Here is a 19,627-nt window from a genome sequence, read left to right as displayed (position 1 = left end):
GCACTGTTTTCTGGCTGAAAACACAAAGACGAAAGATCACTGATGTATGATTCTGGAGAAGTAGGCAGGTCTTCCAGTGCCTCAGAGAGTGCATATCAAAGACTTCGTCACTTATGTGCTGTGGAAATAAAGTTGGCTTTTTGCGTATTTTTGAGTTCTAACTCGTAGCAGAGATCTCAGAAGACTCTGTAAAACAGACCTACAGACCAGTGTGTATTGATGTGGAGTCTTGCTGTAGCTCTCTGATCACACTATACAGTGTCCTTAAACATTACATGACAATCAACATGCCTAATAATCCATATTTATCCTGATGCCTTGCCTCTGGATGGAGCAGCTGAAGATGTTCTCCACACAAACAGCCTAAAGATCCACAAGCGTCATGTGGAGGGTTAAAATCAAGAACCATGATGTATCTGGACTGGAATTTATATAATCAGGGTTACAGTGGTTTAGAAAAACATCTGTAATGAACAGTTCCACTCGAGTCTCCATTTAACAATGATGGAACTATAATAAATGGATATCTGCTGTCGAGGATGAGGATGGGTTCCGTTTTAAATCTGGTTCCTCTCAAGGTTTCTTCTGCATGACATCTCAGGGAGTTTTTCCCCAATCTGTTGTTAAAAGTGCTATACAAATCAGCCTGAATTGAATTGAAGTGAATTGAGTTTTTCAGCAGAGATTTGATAAACGGCTCCTTTATGCAGTGTGGTTATTGTGGACGTGTTTATTTATGAGGCTGAATAATTTATCAGCGCTCACTCTGACCCCGTGATGATGTGATTAGAGAGAAAAACACACGTAGGGATCGATGAGATAAATACCTCCTGCTTCATTAAGCATGACTAATGGATTTATATGTCCGGAGAGAGAGCCATGCTTCATCTGTATTGACTGAACGTGTGCTGTTGGTTTACACTGTGAATATCGATGGAGATGAAACACAACGACGCTTTAATGAGCTTTAGTTTCAGACCTGCAGAGATGTTTCTTCTAAATTGTATAGTGTTTAGTGTAAGGATGTAGAGTGTAGGGTGATTTAAACACAGCCGGAGCTTCTGTTCATGAATCATACAAAGCGTTCAGAAATCAGCAGCTAGGTTCACTCTGTGAAAAACATCTCAGGGATTTTTGATTTGATTTGATTTGATTTTATTATCAAACTCTAAGGCTGCCTTCACGCTGGGTGCTTTTTGTTCTTCGGGCTCCAGAACACATGCAGTACTACTGGAAGTGGATCATCGGAAACATCGCCACTGGCGTATTTTCCCCCGGTCGCCCCCGGGGATTCCAGAAGGTGAAAAAAAAGTTCATTGTTTCAGAGAAGCATGAATTTTTCATCTGCTGTTCTTAGTTTAGGTAAAAAAAAAAAGAACAAACAGAGAAGAGAATTAGGGATAAACAATATATCTATCTAATATTGACACGTGATGTGTCTTGATGTGTATGTTGCAGGGGCTCGCCACAAATAAATCGCTTTCACGCTTCAAAAAATCCAAGTCAAAAATCAAGTGCATATTGAAACTTGTAAATGATGAATTACTGGAGTAAAGCGAATGAAAAGCGGAAAAAACAAATTCAGTCCCCAACCCCAGGAGCTGCTTCTGTTCCCAACTGTCAGTTCTGCTAACACAGATACTTTCTCTTTTTTGCCAGCAGAGGCAAAATGTATACTGTATAGTCCATAAATTGTGTAGGTTGAAATCTGTGTGACTGGATTTATTTTGTGCTTTCGGTAAGCAGCAGTCATCCGGGTCCAGGCACCGCTTTGCATTCTGAGTGCTGTATAAAGTGTCTTTAGTGGTATTATCACTGTACACCTATACCAGTATGTAGGTTGTGGCCTGTTTCAGCATGATAGTGAATAACAGGAAGCGTATACTTCACAATCAAACCGAATCTGCACCCAGATTATTACAGTCTCTTCTGCTCAGCGCTAAAAGAACACATTCATTACAGTTTCGGACACCATCTGCTTAGACCCGTAAAATAATCCACCGTGCAATCAGTGTCAGAATGAAACAAATGTTATGGAGCTTTAATCTCCTTCTCTGATATTTAACACAAATTAAACTTCACACATGCTGCTGGTGAACCTTCTGTCTGTCATTTGTTTTCAATTAACATCCATCACCTACGTCTGTTTCCCTGCCACGTCGAGGCTGATCTCTGTGGCTCTGTCCCAAATGCCGGATCTCACGTCTGCTCAGAGTTCTTATAAGTTATCAGCTTTAATACATACACATGTAGTCTCAGGTCAATTTCGTTTAAGGTGTGACACTGAACCATTCATTTATAGGTTTCAGTTTCCAATAATATAAACAAACTATCAGTTGAAGCACTGTGACCTTGACCAGTGACTACAGATGAATAAACGCATCATGCACTAAAGAATGGGAATGGTACTATGAGCTTCCCTGACCACATGCTCATGCTTACATATATACTATATGGCCAAAGGTTTGTGGACACCTGACTATAAGATTCTGTGCTTTACATACATCCACACATTTAGTCCGCTCTTGTCAACACAGCAGGCTATTCGATATCTTCCATTCCAACCCATGTAAAGCATATCTTCATCCACTCCATCTAATACAACTGCCTGCCTCCCAGTTTGTGGTAACCAAAAAATGGCTGTAAAAGTGAGGTGTCAGGTGTAACAGCTGCTTGAGAAAATAGCAGGTTTACTGTATGTTAACACGCCCATTCTGATACAGTAATGGTTTCTATAGTAACAGCTTGGATGTGAACAGATCAGACTCTGCTGATAAACAAAATGTTTATGTAAACTTTATGGAAAGAGTCTCCAGTGTCAGCACTCTGTAAGGGTCAGAGGTCAAGCTGTGTCTTTTTGGGTGTCTTGTTTTTTTGAATATCTTCAGGACATCGGAGTGTACGCTTTATACCTGTCAATCACAGTGGAGTGGGCGTGGCCTCTTTGGCCCTAAGGCTTGTTGATAGAGTACTGAATTACACTGTAACATATTTAAATATTTGATTAACTACATACATGATCAAACCTTCATGAAACCTCCTACAAACATATGGAGAAACGCGATATGTTCTAGCAGTTTGAAAAAATAAAAATGTTTTGCAGAGAATGTTTTGAAATGTGAAATCTTCCCCTGTGGGAAGTGCATAAAGACCGTGTTTAATGTCCCGAATATATATTTAATGATACACTGATGCACTGATTTACTGGAGATATTCAGTACTTAAAGCCCAAATGTTGTGCATTAGCATTTACTCTGTGTCCCTGATCTCATTTTAATGTTCCTTTCTAAATCATTTATGTTTGCAATCATTTTTCTAACCTTGTCTATGGCTCACCTCCTGCAGCCTTCATTACACTCCTGCAGCTGTAATCAATACCAAATGTGAGAGAAATATGAGTTCTGAAATCTGTTGTGTTAATGGAGAATAAAAATGCATTGTATGTGACATCTACATATTTTAAACAACACTGTGTTCAGTAAGGGCAACACTGAGAGCAAATAATCTGAGAAGGTGAATCAACCTCCAGGCCACGCAGAGCTCAGATATAAATTTGCAAAGATTTCAAACAAACTTCTGTCACATTGTCATTTTGAGATATTGTTTGCAGAATTGTAAGGGAAATAATGAATTTAATCCATTTTGGAATGAGGCTAAAACATAAAATGTAAAAAAGGCAGCGCTGTAAATACTTTCCGGATGCACTGTGTATGCTTGATTTCCCCCACATCTACAGGAGCTTTTCTCCCTCACACGGGGAGCTACACCACGCATGTCCTTGTATGAATTTAGAAACCGTGTCAGCCCTCGAGGAAGCCTCAGATTGAAACCCCAGAAATCAGACGAGTGCAGAAATGTGATTAAAATATCTAGCTTTGGTTTTGTGTGTGTGTGTGTGTGTGTGTGTGTGTGTGTGTGTGTGTGTGTGTGGATTAGCTGAACGGTGGTTTGATGTGAGCGAGACCACGGTGTTGATTAGTAATTACGATGAGGATCATGTGGGCCAGCACGCCCCTGTGTTCCGCTCAGATCGGCTCGGGGTGAATTTGAACACATGAATATATTTGATTCTAAATCTCCAGCAGGATTTACAGGTAAAGAAGCCAAGCACACTTCTTGCCTCTGATACAGAAACTGTGAGATGAAAAGGAACAGTGGATGAATTTAAAACAGGAAGTGAGAGGAACACCACTCACCCTCATCCCCAGTTCAATATTCTCTCCTCCATAAACCTCCATGCCTGGATCCAGGAGACCGATCTCTCCAAAATACTCACGATCCACCACAAATGAGCAGCCAATCATCGCAGGAGTCCTAATTAACAGACACAGAGAGAGAGAGAGAGAGAGAGAGAGAGAGAGAGAGAGATTATAAAACTAAAATGAAAGTCTATTTAATTATAACTCTAGCTCTGATGCTTTACCAGGATATTACCAGGATCTCCTTCTTTCACTTTAGAAATATTGCTAAAATGCTAAATATGGTGTGGTTACAGGATGCAGAAACACTAGTAGATGCTTTTGTAACATCTAGATTAGACTACTGTAACACTTTACTGTCTGGGTGTTGGAGTAAGTGCAGAAATAAGCTTCAGTTAGTTCAGAATGCAGCAGCAAGAGTCCTCACTAGATCTAGAAAATATGAGCACATCAGCCCTGCCACAAAACAGTGACAGATAAACAAACAAACAAACAAATAAATAAACTGCAATCAGCAGACTTAATGCCAGGGGAGTCTTGGACAAACAGAAAGAACCAGCAGGATGGAAAACTCTCTCTCACACACACACACACACACACACACACACACACACACACACACACACACCAATACACATCCATCTATCTATTAATCCATCCATCCACCCATCGCATCCATTTACCACACCATAACCACCCAACCATCCATCCATCCATCCATCCATCCATCTAGACATCCATCCATCCAGACATCCATCCATCTAGACATCCATCCATCCATCCATCCACCCATCCATCACATCCATTTACCACATCATAACCACCCAACTATTTATCCATCCATCCATCCATCCATCCATCCATCCATCCATCCATCCATCCATCCATCCATCCATCCATCCATCCATCACATCCATCCATCACATCCATTTACCACATCATAACCACCCTACCATCCATCTATACATCCACCTATACATCCATCTATACAGCCATCCATCCATTTACCACACCATAACCACCCAACCATCTATCTATCTATCTATCTATCTATCTATCTATCTATCTATCTATCTATCTATCTATCTATCTATCTATCTATCTATCTATCTATCTATCTATCCATCCATCCATCCATCCATCCATCCATCCATCCATCCATCCATCCATCACATCCATTTACACATCCATCCATCCATATTCTTTCTTTAAAAAAATAAAACCAAACTGTTTTGTCTGTTTTCATCCATTCATCATTCCATCCACAAATCTAATCTATTTAAACTTTCACATATTTATAATCCATGCATCCATCCAGTCTTCCTTCAATTTTTTTATTTATCCATGTATGTCATTAGATTTAATGCCAAGCGAGTTGTGAACAAATAGGAAAAAACAGCAGAACTGCAAAATTTAGTAATCACCAAAAAACATGCTCAAATCACACACACACACACACACACACACACACACACACACACACACACACACACACACATTCTGTACATTTGAAAGTGTAAGAAAACAGTATGCTCATAAAGGCAGCCTTTTCAGTGAATTCTGCAGTACAAATGAAAAAGGTCATGGATTGGCTGTTTTCACCTGATAGGGGCGGTCTCATCTCCTCTATCCAACCAATCCTGAGGAGGAATGATGTACATGCACCACAAACCCCAGTTGTAGCCATGAGCAGCGTTAGCATACTGCTGCACTTCAAAAGTATTGTATTTGATGTTGTCGATGGCAGGAAGGATGATCCGAGTGCGTTCCTCTTTTATTCGGGACAGGATTGGTTCTGCCCTGAGGGAGAGAGAGAAACAAGTGTCACAATCTCAAACAGATTTACTATACTACTGTACTCTACAATATACTACTGTACTCTACACTACTCTACAATATACTACTGTACTCTACACTATACTACTGTACTCTACACTACTCTACAATATACTACTGTACTCTACAATATACTACTGTACTCTACACTACTCTACAATATACTACTGTACAATATACTACTGTACTCTACAATATACTACTGTACTCTACACTATACTACTGTACTCTACACTACTCTACAATATACTACTCTACAATATACTACTGTACTCTACACTATACTACTGTACTCTACACTACTCTACAATATACTACTGTACAATATACTACTGTACTCTACAATATACTACTGTACTCTACAATATACTACTGTACTCTACACTACTCTACAATATACTACTGTACAATATACTACTGTACTCTACAATATACTACTGTACAATATACTGCTGTGCTCTACAATATACTGCTGTACTCTACAATATGCTACTGTACTCTACAATATGCTACTGTACTCTACAATATACTACTGTACTCTACACTACTCTACATATACTACTGTACTGTACTCTACAATATACTACTGTACTCTACAATATACTACTGTACTCTACACTCTACAATATACTGTACAATATACTACTGTGCTCTACACTACTGTACAATATACTACTGTACTCTACACTACTGTACTCTACAATATACTACTGTACAATATACTACTGTACTCTACAATATACTACTGCTCTACACTGCTCTACAATATACTGTACAATATACCACTGTACTCACAACATACCACTGTACTCTACACTATACTACTGTACAATATACTACTCTACAATATACTACTGTACTCTACACATACCACTGTACTCACACCATACCACTGTACTCTACACTACTCTACAATATACTACTGTACTCTACACTATACCACTGTACTGTACTCTACACTGCTCTACTCTACAATACTACTGTACTCACAATATACCACTGTGCTCTACAATATACTACTGTACTCTACTGTACTCTACAATATACCACTCTACAATATACCACTGTACTCTATAATATACCACTGTACTCTACACTACTCTACAATATACCACTCTACAATATACTACTGTACTCACAATATACTACACTGTACTCTACACTACTCTACAATATACTACTGTACAATATACCACTGTACTCTACTATACTACTGTACTCTACACTCACTCTACAATATACTACTCTACAATATACTACTGTACTCACAATATACTACTGTACTACACTATACTACTGTACAATATACTACTGTACTTTACAATATACCACTGTACTCTACACCACTCTACAATATACTACTGTACTCTACACTATACCACTGTACTCTACACCACCACTCTACAATATACCACTGTACTCTACACCATACTACTGTACTCTACACTACTACAATATACTACTCTACAATATACTACTGTACTCTACACTATACTACTGTACTTTACAATATACCACTGTACCTACACTACTCTACAATACTACTGTACTCTACACTACTCTACAATATACCACTCTACAACATACCACTCTACAATATACAACTGTACCTCTACACCATACCACTGTACTCTACACTATACTACTGTACTCTACACTACTCTACAATATACTACTGTACTCTACACTACTCTACAATATACTACTCTACAATATACAACTGTACTCTACACCATACTACTGTACTGTACTCTACACTATACCACTGTACTCACACCATACTACTGTACAATATACTACTGTACTCTACACTACTGTACTCTACAATATACTACTGTACTACAATATACTACTCTACAATATACTACTGTACTCTATAATATACCACTGTACTCTCTACAATATACTCTACAATATACTCACTGTACTCTACACCATACTACTGTACTCTACACACTCTACAATATACTGTACTCTACAATATGCTACTGTACTGTACTACACTATACTACTGTACTGTACACTATACTACTGCTCTACAATATACTACTGTACTCACAATATACTACTGTACTCTACACTGCTCTACAATATACTACTGTACTCTACACTATACTACTGTACTCTACATACTACTCTACAATACTACTCTACAATATACTACTGTGCTCTACACTATACTACTGTACTACACTATACTACTGTACTCTACACTACTACTGTACTCTACTATACTACTGTACTCTACACTATACTGCTGTACTCTACAGTACTCTACAATACTACTCTACACTACTACTGTACTCACAATATACTACTGTGCTCTACACTGCTCTACAATATACTACTCTACAATATATACTACTGTACTCTATAATATACTACTGTACTCTACACTACTCTACAATATACTACTCTACAATATACTACTGTACTCTACAATATACTACTGTACTCTACACTACTCTACAATATACTACTGTACAATATACTACTGTACTCTACAATATACTACTGTACTCTACACTGCTCTACAATATACTGCTCTACAATATACTACTGTGCTCTACAATATACTACTGTACTCTACACTGCTCTACAATATACTACTGTGCTCTACAATATACTACTGTACTCTACACTGCTCTACAATATACTACTGTGCTCTACACTATACTACTGTACTACACCACTCTACAATATACTACTGTACTCTACACTATACTACTGTACTCTACACTACTCTACAATATACTACTCTACAATATACTACTGTACTCTACACTATACTACTGTACTCTACAATATACTACTGTACTCTACACTATACTACTGTACTCTACACTGCTCTACATATACTACTGTACAATATACTACTCTACAATACTACTGTACTCTACAATACTACTGTACTCTACACTATACTACTGTACTCTACACTGCTCTACAATATACTACTGTACTCTACACTGCTCTACATATACTACTGTACAATATACTACTGTACTCTACACTATACTACTGTACTCTACACTATACTACTGTACTCTACACTACTCTACAATATACTACTGTACTCTACACTACTCTACAATATACTACTGTACTCTACAATATACTACTCTACAATATACTACTGTACTCTACACTACACTACTCTACAATATAGTACTGTACTCTACACTATACTACTGTACAATATACTACTGTACTCTACACCACTCACAATATACTACTGTACTCTACACTCACTCTACAATATACTGTACTCTACACCACTCTACAATATACTACTGTACTCTACACTGCACTACTCTACAATATACTTATGTATGCTACAATATACTACTGTACTCTACAATATGACTGTACTGTACTTTACACTATACTACTGTACTGTACTCTACACTACACCACTCTACAATATACTCACTGTACAATATACTACTGTACTCTACACTATGCCACTGTACTGTACTGTACTCACACCATACCACTGTACTGTACTCTACACCATACCACTGTGCTCTACACTATACTCACTGTACTGTACTCTACACCATACTACTGTGCTCTACACTATACTACTGTACTGTACTCTACACTATACTACTGTGCTCTACACTATACTACTGTACTGTACTCTACACCATACCACTGTAAAATATACTACTGTACTCACACCATACCACTGTACTGTACTGTACTGTACACTATACTACTGTAAAATATACTACTGTACGCTACACTATACTACTGTACTGTACTCTACACTATACTACTGTACTGTACTGTACACTATACTACTGTAAAATATACTACTGTACTCTACACTATACTACTGTACCTCTACACCACTCTACAACATACCACTGTACTGTACTGTACTACACTATACTACTGTAAAATATACTACTGTACTCTACACTATACTACTGTACTGTACTCTACACTATACTACTGTACTCTACACTATACTACTGTACTGTACTCTACACTATACTACTGTACTGTACTCTACACTATACTACTGTACTCTACACTATACTACTGTACCCTATTCTACACCACTGTGCCCTTCTCTACTTTATAATGCTGTAGTATGTTTTGTACTCTAATATTTTATACGATACAACACTTTTCTACTCTGTACTTTTGTACTCTTTTTAATATGTAAAAATGTATACAGCTTGTTCACTGTAATATACAGGAGTTAGAAAGTTTGAAAATCGGACAGATTTGATTTTCGGTGTTTCTTAACTTCCTTGTAAACACTTAGCGGTAAGTATAGAATCAAGCTCTTTGTTCTGCTGAGTGAACCTGAGATCTTTATCTCCTGCTGTGCTCAGCTCCCCATGTCATCACCCTCTCTCTCTCTCTCTCTCTCTCTCTCTCTCTCTCTCTCTCTCTCTCTCTCTCTCTGTCCTCAGAGACTTTCCTCTGATGAAATTTGTGCGTGACAAATCTACCATGAGGAGGTAAGGTTTTTTGTACAGCTTTATCAGATAATAGGATCTCGCCTTTATTTACTCTCAGGGCTCTGAGGTGATCCTGAACACTGAATGGTTTATTAAAAAAAAAAGGACACATCAATCCATTCTATACTGTTTTCTTTCTTAAGTGCATTATAGATCTCAGCAACTGCTCTAACAACAGACAAACAGAGAGAATAAGAGATGAGATTTCATTTATCATTTTTACTGTACATGCTCCAGTTGCTATAGAAACAATAAGGTATCGAAATGAGAGTGTTAATGTACAGTAAACCTATACTGTCAATACTGCTGTTATAGAAATCTTTATACTTTCTGACCAGTCAGAATGTGGGATTTAACAGTCATTGTGTAAAACTTTAAACACATTACACCTGATAGTCAGAGTGTATAAATGGACTCTTTATACAGTTTTATACACTGCATGTCCAAAAAAATGTCACCCTTGTATTTAACTAAGCAAAGAGGTAAGAGCCTCCCATTGGATATTTACTGCATGGATGTTTGCTGCTGGCAACAAGTTATTTAACCTCAACTGATGCAGTGAAAAGCTTCTAATTTTTAACCATGTCGGAAGACACATCCTTTGGTCATGGAAAAGATGTTCATCTGTTTCAGAAGGGTCAAATTATTGGCATGCATCAAGCATAGAAAACATCTGGGGAGATCGCTGAAACTACTAAAATTGGGTTAAGAACTTTCCAGCGTAGTGGGGAACCATCTTCTTCGAGGAGGAAATGTGGTCGGAAAAGATCTTGAATGATCGGTGATCGCTTAAACTTTTTGTAAAATCAAATCGTAAAAAGACAACAATAGAACTCACGGCTGTGTTTATTAGTGAAAGTAAGATCATTTCCACACGCACAATGTGAAGGGAACTCAAGGGATTGGGACTAAACAGCTGTGTACCCTTCAGAAAAACACTCATCAGTAAAGCAAATTAGAATAAAGGCTTTAATTTTCTAGGGAGCATAAAGATTGGACTCTGGAGCAATGGAAGAAGGTCATGTGGTCTAATGAGTCCAGATTAACCCTGTTCCAGAGTGATGGGCACATCAGGGTAAGAAGAGAGGCAGATAAACTGATGCACCCATCACGCCTAGTGCCTACTGTACGAGCCTGTGGGGGTAGTGCTATGATCTGGGGTTGCTGCAGTTGGTCAGGTCTCAGGTTAGCAACATTATGTGCTCAAAGAATGAGGTCAGCTGACCACCTGAATGTATTGAATGGATCAATGGCCTTGTTTTTCTTCGCTAATTACATGGGCAGATTCTAAGATGACAATGCCAGGATTCATCAGGCTGAAAGTAGAAGATCTCTTGCTATAGAGCTTTGACCTCAATTCTATTGAACATGATGAATGTGAATGCTGACTGCACCCCACCTACATCAGTACCTGACTTTACTAACACCATTGTGGGTGAATGAGCACAAATCTCCAGTATACTCTAAAATCTAGTGGAACAACTTCCCCAAAGAGTGGAGGTTATTAAAACAGCCAATGGGGATTAATGTAGAATGGAATATTCCAAAAGAGGCACACAGCAGCCTTATAAAGTTTAAGTGCACAAGATTTAGAATTGTGAAGAAAGGTTAAATATTCCTCTTATTCTTTAATCATTCTTTAGAATTTCATGAATATCTGTCACATACAGGACCCACAGCTCTTCCTCACTTTACTCCTGTAGGTACCACTTACACCCTGTACTCTATAACCACGGCAGCGAATCATAATGATGTAGGTCAGGTCTGTTTTTACATGTTGTGACTTTAGTGCTAAAAGGTTTGTTATAATGTTATAACGATGAACGATTTTGGAAAGTAACAGAACATGTAACCATAGCAACAGTTGTATAGTGATAGTAGGGCTACAAAATTTTACCTGCAACATGCAAACAAGCACATGCACAAGAGCTGCACACACTGTGGCTACTAATGCAAATGGAATTAGACTAAATTTCACACTAAACACTTTTCTGAATTGACTAAACAATGAGCCAAGAAATCACACACACACACACACACACACACACACACACACACACACACACACACACACACACACACACACATCCATCTCCCACATATGACAGGTTAACAGAATCACATTAGTGTAGGGTGTAGTGAATTGTATTGTTTGTGGTGACACTCATGAGAAGTGAACAGAAAAACACACATTAATCATTCTGTAGCATCAAACTTCAATCATTCACTCCTAATAACTAATAGAAATGATATTTAATGACTTAGTGTACTTGAAGAATTGAGCATTATCTAATAACTAAGTGCCTGATCAGTACTAAATCAGTGTGTATGAGTGAAGAAGCGTACTGTAGTTAGCTATGAAGTGTACTGTAGTTAGTTATAGAGCGTACTGTAGTTAGTTATAAAGGGTACTGTAGTTAGTTATAAAGGGTACTGTAGTTAGTTATGGAGCGTACTGTAGTTAGTTATAAAGGGTACTGTAGTTAGTTATGGAGCGTACTGTAGTTAGTTATAAAGGGTACTGTAGTTAGTTATGGAGCGTACTGTAGTTAGTTATAAAGGGTACTGTAGTTATTTATGGAGCGTACTGTAGGTAGTTATGAAGCATACTGTAGTTAGTTATTAAGCGTACTGCAGTTAGTTATGGAGCGTACTGTAGTTAGTTATAAAGGGTACTGTAGTTAGTTATGAAGGGTACTGTAGTTAGTTATAAAGGGTACTGCAGTTAGTTATGGAGCGTACTGTAGTTAGTTATAAAGCGAGTGTAGTTAGTTATGAGCGTACTGTAGTTAGTTATGGAGCCGCACTGTAGTTAGTTATGGGCGTACTGTAGTTAGTTATAAAGCGTAGTGTAGTTAGTTATGAAGCGTACTGTAGTTAGTTATAAAGCGTACTGTAGTTAGTTATGGAGCGTACTGTAGTTAGTTATGAAGCGTACTGTAGTTGGTTATGAAGCGTACTGTAGTTAGTTATGAAGCGCACTGTAGTTAGTTATGGAGCCGCACTGTAGTTAGTTATGGAGCGTACTGTAGTTAGTTATGAAGCGTACTGTAGTTAGTTATAAAGCGTACTGTAGTTAGTTATGGAGCGTACTGTAGTTAGTTATGAAGCGTACTGTAGTTAGTTATGAAGCGTAGTGTAGTTAGTTATGAAGCGTACTGTAGTTAGTTATGAGGCGTACTGTATTTAGCTATGAAGTGTACTGTAGTTAGTTATAAAGGGTACTGTAGTTAGTTATGAAGTGTACTGTAGTTAGCTATGAAGTGTACTGTAGTTAGTTATAAAGGGTACTGTAGTTAGTTATGAAGTGTACTGTAGTTAGTTATGAAGCGTACTGTAGTTATAAGGCGTACTGTATTTAGCTATGAAGTGTACTGTATTTAGTTATAAAGGGTACTGTAGTTAGTTATGAAGTGTACTGTAGTTAGTTATAAAGGGTACTGTAGTTAGTTATGAAGTGTACTGTAGTTAGCTATGAAGTGTACTGTAGTTAGTTATAAAGGGTACTGTATTTAGCTATGAAGCGTAATGTAGTTAGTTATGAAGCGTACTGTAGTTAGTTATAAGACATACTGTATTTAGTTATGAAGCGTACTGTAGTTAGCTATGAAGTGTACTGTAGTTAGTTATAAAGGGTACTGTATTTAGCTATGAAGCGTAATGTAGTTAGTTATGAAGCGTACTGTAGTTAGTTATAAAACATACTGTATTTAGTTATGAAGCGTACTGTAGTTAGCTATGAAGTGTACTGTAGTTAGTTATAAAGGGTACTGTATTTAGCTATGAAGCGTACTGTAGTTAGTTATAAAGGGTACTGTAGTTAGTTATAAAGGGTACTGTATTTAGCTATGAAGTGTACTGTAGTTAGTTATAAAGGGTACTGTAGTTAGTTATAAAGGGTACTGTATTTAGCTATGAAGTGTACTGTAGTTAGTTATAAAGGGTACTGTATTTAGCTATGAAGCGTACTGTAGTTAGCTATGAAGTGTACTGTAGTTAGCTATGAAGTGTACTGTATTTAGTTATGAAGCGTACTGTAGTTAGCTATGAAGTGTACTGTAGGTAGCTATGAAGTGTACTGTATTTAATTATGAAGCGTACTGTAGTTAGCTATGAAGTGTACTGTAGTTAGTTATAAAGGGTACTGTATTTAGTTATGAAGCTTACTGTAGTTAGCTATGAGTACTGCAGCACAAATGCAGGATCTGACATGCTGAGTAATACTGAGTAATAATACTGCATCTACTGTCCAGGAGACTCACCAGGCTGTGTTAAATTCCACATGTGCATCGAAGAAGCCGACTACAGAAGCCGTAGCAGCGTTCCAGCCATGAATCCGAGCGCGGATCAGTCCTTCTCTTTTCGAGTTCCTCACAATCTTCACTAATCCAGGATAACGTTTATTCACGTACTGATCCAGGTTATACTTCAGTTCCACTGAGAGAGAGAGAGAGAGAGAGAGAGAGAGAGAGAGAGAGAGAGAGAGAGAGAGAGAGAGAGAGAGAACACAAAACACACACGAAAGTTGATGATGCATGAACACATCACTGAATATACACTACACTACACTACACTACACTACACTACACTACACTACATACACTACACTACATACACTACACTACACTTACCAATAAACACTACATTACTGAATAAACACTACAGTACTGAATAAACATCACAGTACTGGATATACACTACAGTATTGAATAAACACTTCAGTACTGAATAAACACCACAGTACTGAATATACACTACAGTACTGAATAAACACCACAGTACTGAATATACACTACAGTACTGAATAAACACCACAGTACTGAATAAACACTACAGTATTGAATAAACACTACAGTACTGAATAAACACCTCAGTACGGAATATACACTACAGTATTGAATAAACACTACAGTACTGAATAGACACTACAGTATTAAATAAACACCAGTACTGAATAAACACCACAGTACTGAATAAACACTACAGTACTGAATAAACACTACAGTATTGAATAAACACTACAGTACTGAATAAACACCACAGTACTGAATAAACACCACAGTACTGAATAAACACTACAGTATTGAATAAACACTACAGTACTGAATAAACACCACAGTACTGAATATACACTACAGTACTGAATAAACACCACAGTACTGAATAAACACTACAGTATTGAATAAACACTACAGTACTGAATATAAACTACAGTATTGAATAAACACTTTAGTACTGAATAAACACCACAGTACTGAATATACACTACAGTATTGAATAAACACTTCAGTACTGAATAAACACCACAGTACTGAATACACACTACAGTATTAAATAAACACTACAGTACTGAATAAACACTACAGTATTGAATAAACACTACAGTACTGAATAAACACCACATTATTAAATACACACTACAGTACTGAATAAACACCAGAGTACTGAATATACACTACAGTATTGAATAAACACTACAGTACTGAATAAACACCACAGTACTGAATATACACTACAGTATTGAATAAACACTACAGTACTGAATAAACACCACAGTACTGAATATACACTACAGTATTGAATAAACACTACAGTATTGAATAAACACCACATTATTGAATAAACACTACAGTACTGAATAAACACTACAGTACTGAATATACACTACAGTATTGAATAAACACTACAGTACTGAATAAACACCACAGTACTGAGTATACACTACAGTATTTAATAAACACTACAGTACTAAATATACACTACAGTACACTACAGTACAGTAACACTAATAAATATTCATGAGGGATTAGTGCAGCTAATGGGATTAAAGTGAGCAAACAAATATGATATAAATCTCACTCTTAAATCCCACTTACAGATGTTACAGATGTTGCAGATGATACAGATGTGCCCAATACTCTACTGTACTCCTTAAACTGCACTTCACAACAAAGTGCAACAAAATCATTTGTTCCTGATAATCAGCATTTATATAGAGAGACTAACTCTAACTAAGAGCTGACATGTAAGTAATAAACACTGCATGCGTCGTGTCATTACAGGAAACTAATCAGCACATAATCACTTATCTGTCCATCATTACATTTAGCTATTTATTACAGAATCATCATTTTTATCTATTTGTAGTTGCAGTGCATGACCATATGAATAAGCCACAGCATTTCATGGTAAAACCAGCTTCTCCTGGCTCTCGTAATTTCTCTGCTTTTTCTCTGAGAGTTTGCAAAAGAAAAAAAAAACAGAAAGCCGTTAGTTTCACTCACTGAACCGGCAAATAGAACGCAGTGTGTATTTGGGACACGGCCTATTTCTCCTCACTGTGAGAAGAAAATCCAGTCAATGCAACACCTCGACCTCAACCTGGTGTTTTGTAGTGAAACATACGTTATTACACTTCATCTGAGCAGGAAACGGTACAAAGATGACGAGGAAATTTTTTATGTGGAAAGGGGGAGGAACAGAGAAGAAGGAGGAGGAAAAGAAGGAAGAAGAAAAGAAATAGGGGGAGAAAAAAGAGGAAGAGAAGGACAAGGATGAGGAAGAAGTGGAGGAGGAGTAATAGAAAAAGGAGTAAGAGGAAAAGATAAAAGAGAAGAAGGAAAAAGGAAAAGGAATATGATAGGGAAAAAGAGGAGTAGAATGAAGAGAAAAAGATGGAGGAGAAGGAAAGGAATAGAGAACCCAAAAGTCCTCCAGTTCTTTAGAACTCACTACCTCGCCTGGGCATAAGAGCGAACAGGATAAAGAATTATGAGGGAGAAATAATGTATTCAGCCTCAGTGATGTGAAACGGGGAAGAAAGCTAACATTCATCCATCACACCAGCTCGGGTTCAGGCTGAGCAGTGGCGAGGTTGGGGTAGTTGTTGGGGCGGGGCAGGGCGAGGTGGGATGAGGTATTGTGGGCATATCTGAGATGCTGATTGTGATTAATGAGGCACTGAAGGGACTGAAGGGACTAAAGTTTCTTACTTCACCTGGAATCAGAGCGTTTTATTGCGTATATACTAAAGCAGGAACAACACTCTGGTGTACTGATATGTTACTTGCATGTGCACAACATGTTCCTGAACAGATAGTGGAATTTGGGGTCAAAGTTACCATGGCAACAGGAAGCACACTGGTCTTAAGTGATGTCTGTATTAGTAAAACTTTCTAAAGAGGGTTTGCAGTCTGATCTGTCTAATCAAACTGTTCTATTCTGATCAAAATGCTATATTTACTGTTGACTATGTAAGCTGCTGATGTGATTTTATTTTTCTTGATTAATTATTAAACACAAATATTTACAATAAAATAAATGTGTTACTTTTATTTAGGTGGGTTTATTTAGTACCTTATTACCGTACTCATGTCAGTGTATTAATACATTAGGGGAGTATTAAAATTTTGTTCAATTGCATTCAGACCTTCAAAGTTTTTGTTATCAATCTCAGCCCCCTCTTCCTCTCTTACATGGCTAATTACTGTATACTGTATACGCTGTACATCAATCACACACATGCTCGGATTAGACTCCAATCAAATTCATCAAAAAAACTATTACAAATTTAACCAATTCATCATCTGCTCTGACCTTCCCATGCTACGAGTGTACTTAGCAGTGTGTGTGTGTGTGTGTGTGTGTGTGTGTGTGTGTGTGTGTGAGAGAGAGAGAGAGAAAGACGTATATTCCAAAGAACTGCAGTGCTGCAGTGTCTGAGTGCCTCAGGTCTACCTGAGTAAAATTTTCAGTACGCAGGAGTGAACAAACTCTCAAAAATAATTTCCTCCTCCTAATCTAATCTAATCTAATCTAATCTAATCTAATCTAATCTAATCTAATAATCTAATCTAATCTAAACTAAACTAATCTAAGTTAATAATCTAATCTGTAAATCATGTGATTGTTAAGTTTCACTGACTGGATAAATGTAGCCCAGCTAGTCTCTTCCTTTCGTCGCTTCCTTCAGCAAACCGCAGCAATTGCAGTGATTCTTTATTAAAAAAACGTCCTGACTGAACTGGGGCTGCACATTGTACTGTACATCAAAACTACTGAAAAGTTCAGAAATGAGGGAAAACAGATGAGGAAATGAAGAGTAGAATGAGTTTGGAGCTTCAGGGGCTGCTGGACAGAGTACAACCTGTGATTTAGAGTCAGGATAATATAAACGAGTAATTGAAGTTTAAGGAATAAGAAATTCAGAGATAAGAGGAGCGATGAAGAGATATTAAATGAAACAGAGAGACATAAAGGGTAATGGATAGAGATGGAGAGATAAAGAGCAGTGAGAGATAAAAAAAAAGAAGAAATGATGGAGAGAGCTAAGAGATGAGAGATATAAAGTGATAGAAAGAGATAAAGAGAGATGAGAGATAGAGAGAGATGGAGCGAGATGGAGAAAAATGAGAAATGGAGAGAGCTGAGAGATGAGGAGAGCTGAGAAATGAGTAATGAAGAGCGATGTGAGATAGAGAGAGACAGAGAGAGAGAGAGAGAGAGAGAGAGAGAGAGAGATGACGTTGGATAGAGGGAATGGATTTCCTCATGTGTACATCTGCAGCTGAAAGGTGATATATGATGCTTTACAAACAGCCCTGAAGGTTGAACATTACAGTATGGTCCTGTAATAACTGATGCAACTGTTGAGTGTCTGCATCCTCAAGAGTGCATAATGTTTGTGTGTGTGTGTGTGTGTGTGTGTGTGTGTGTGTGTGTGTGTGTGTGTGTGTGTGTGTTTGAACAAAGATAAAAACCAGTGTCCTTCCTCTAATCTCATTAGAACTTCCTGTTCCCCCAGAGCTCAGTTACAGAGCATTTCCTCCACTCTGGGCCATAAATCATCTCTTCATCTGATTCTAAAAATCTATTAGCAGCTCTTACTGATGCTCTTCCTCGTATCAGATCTGTTTCAAGGACACTTATTATTCAGATGAACCAAGGAAGACGCTCCTCACTGAGCTCTCAACGTGTGTCTTTGCTTTTTATAGCAATGAAATGTCCTCATAATGATACGTGTTTTAATCTGCCAAAAAGCCAAAAGTGTTTATTTCTGATTAGTGAGATTAGAATGCAAATGTTCTGTAGGTTTCCTAATCGAGCTTCAGTAAC

General features: G+C 37.6%; 1 protein-coding gene across 1 annotated transcript in view; it reads right to left on the bottom strand.

Annotated features, from left to right (window-relative positions):
• Window positions 1-19,627, bottom strand: part of galnt9 (polypeptide N-acetylgalactosaminyltransferase 9) — a 60,839-nt gene that overhangs the window by 14,064 nt on the left and 27,148 nt on the right. The window contains exons 4-6 of the mRNA XM_046842037.1: window positions 14,776-14,950; window positions 5,802-5,999; window positions 4,197-4,314 (exon numbers count right to left, since the gene is read on the bottom strand). Of these exons, the coding sequence (XP_046697993.1) occupies window positions 4,197-4,314; window positions 5,802-5,999; window positions 14,776-14,950 (491 nt within the window). The remainder of the gene's footprint in view (window positions 1-4,196; window positions 4,315-5,801; window positions 6,000-14,775; window positions 14,951-19,627) is intronic.

The sequence above is a fragment of the Silurus meridionalis genome, chromosome 27, assembly GCF_014805685.1.
Source record: "Silurus meridionalis isolate SWU-2019-XX chromosome 27, ASM1480568v1, whole genome shotgun sequence".
In the NCBI taxonomy this organism is placed as follows: Eukaryota; Metazoa; Chordata; class Actinopteri; order Siluriformes; family Siluridae; genus Silurus; species Silurus meridionalis.
The sequence above is the reverse complement of the archived record's forward strand: the minus strand, read 5'-3'. Positions and strand labels throughout refer to the sequence as shown.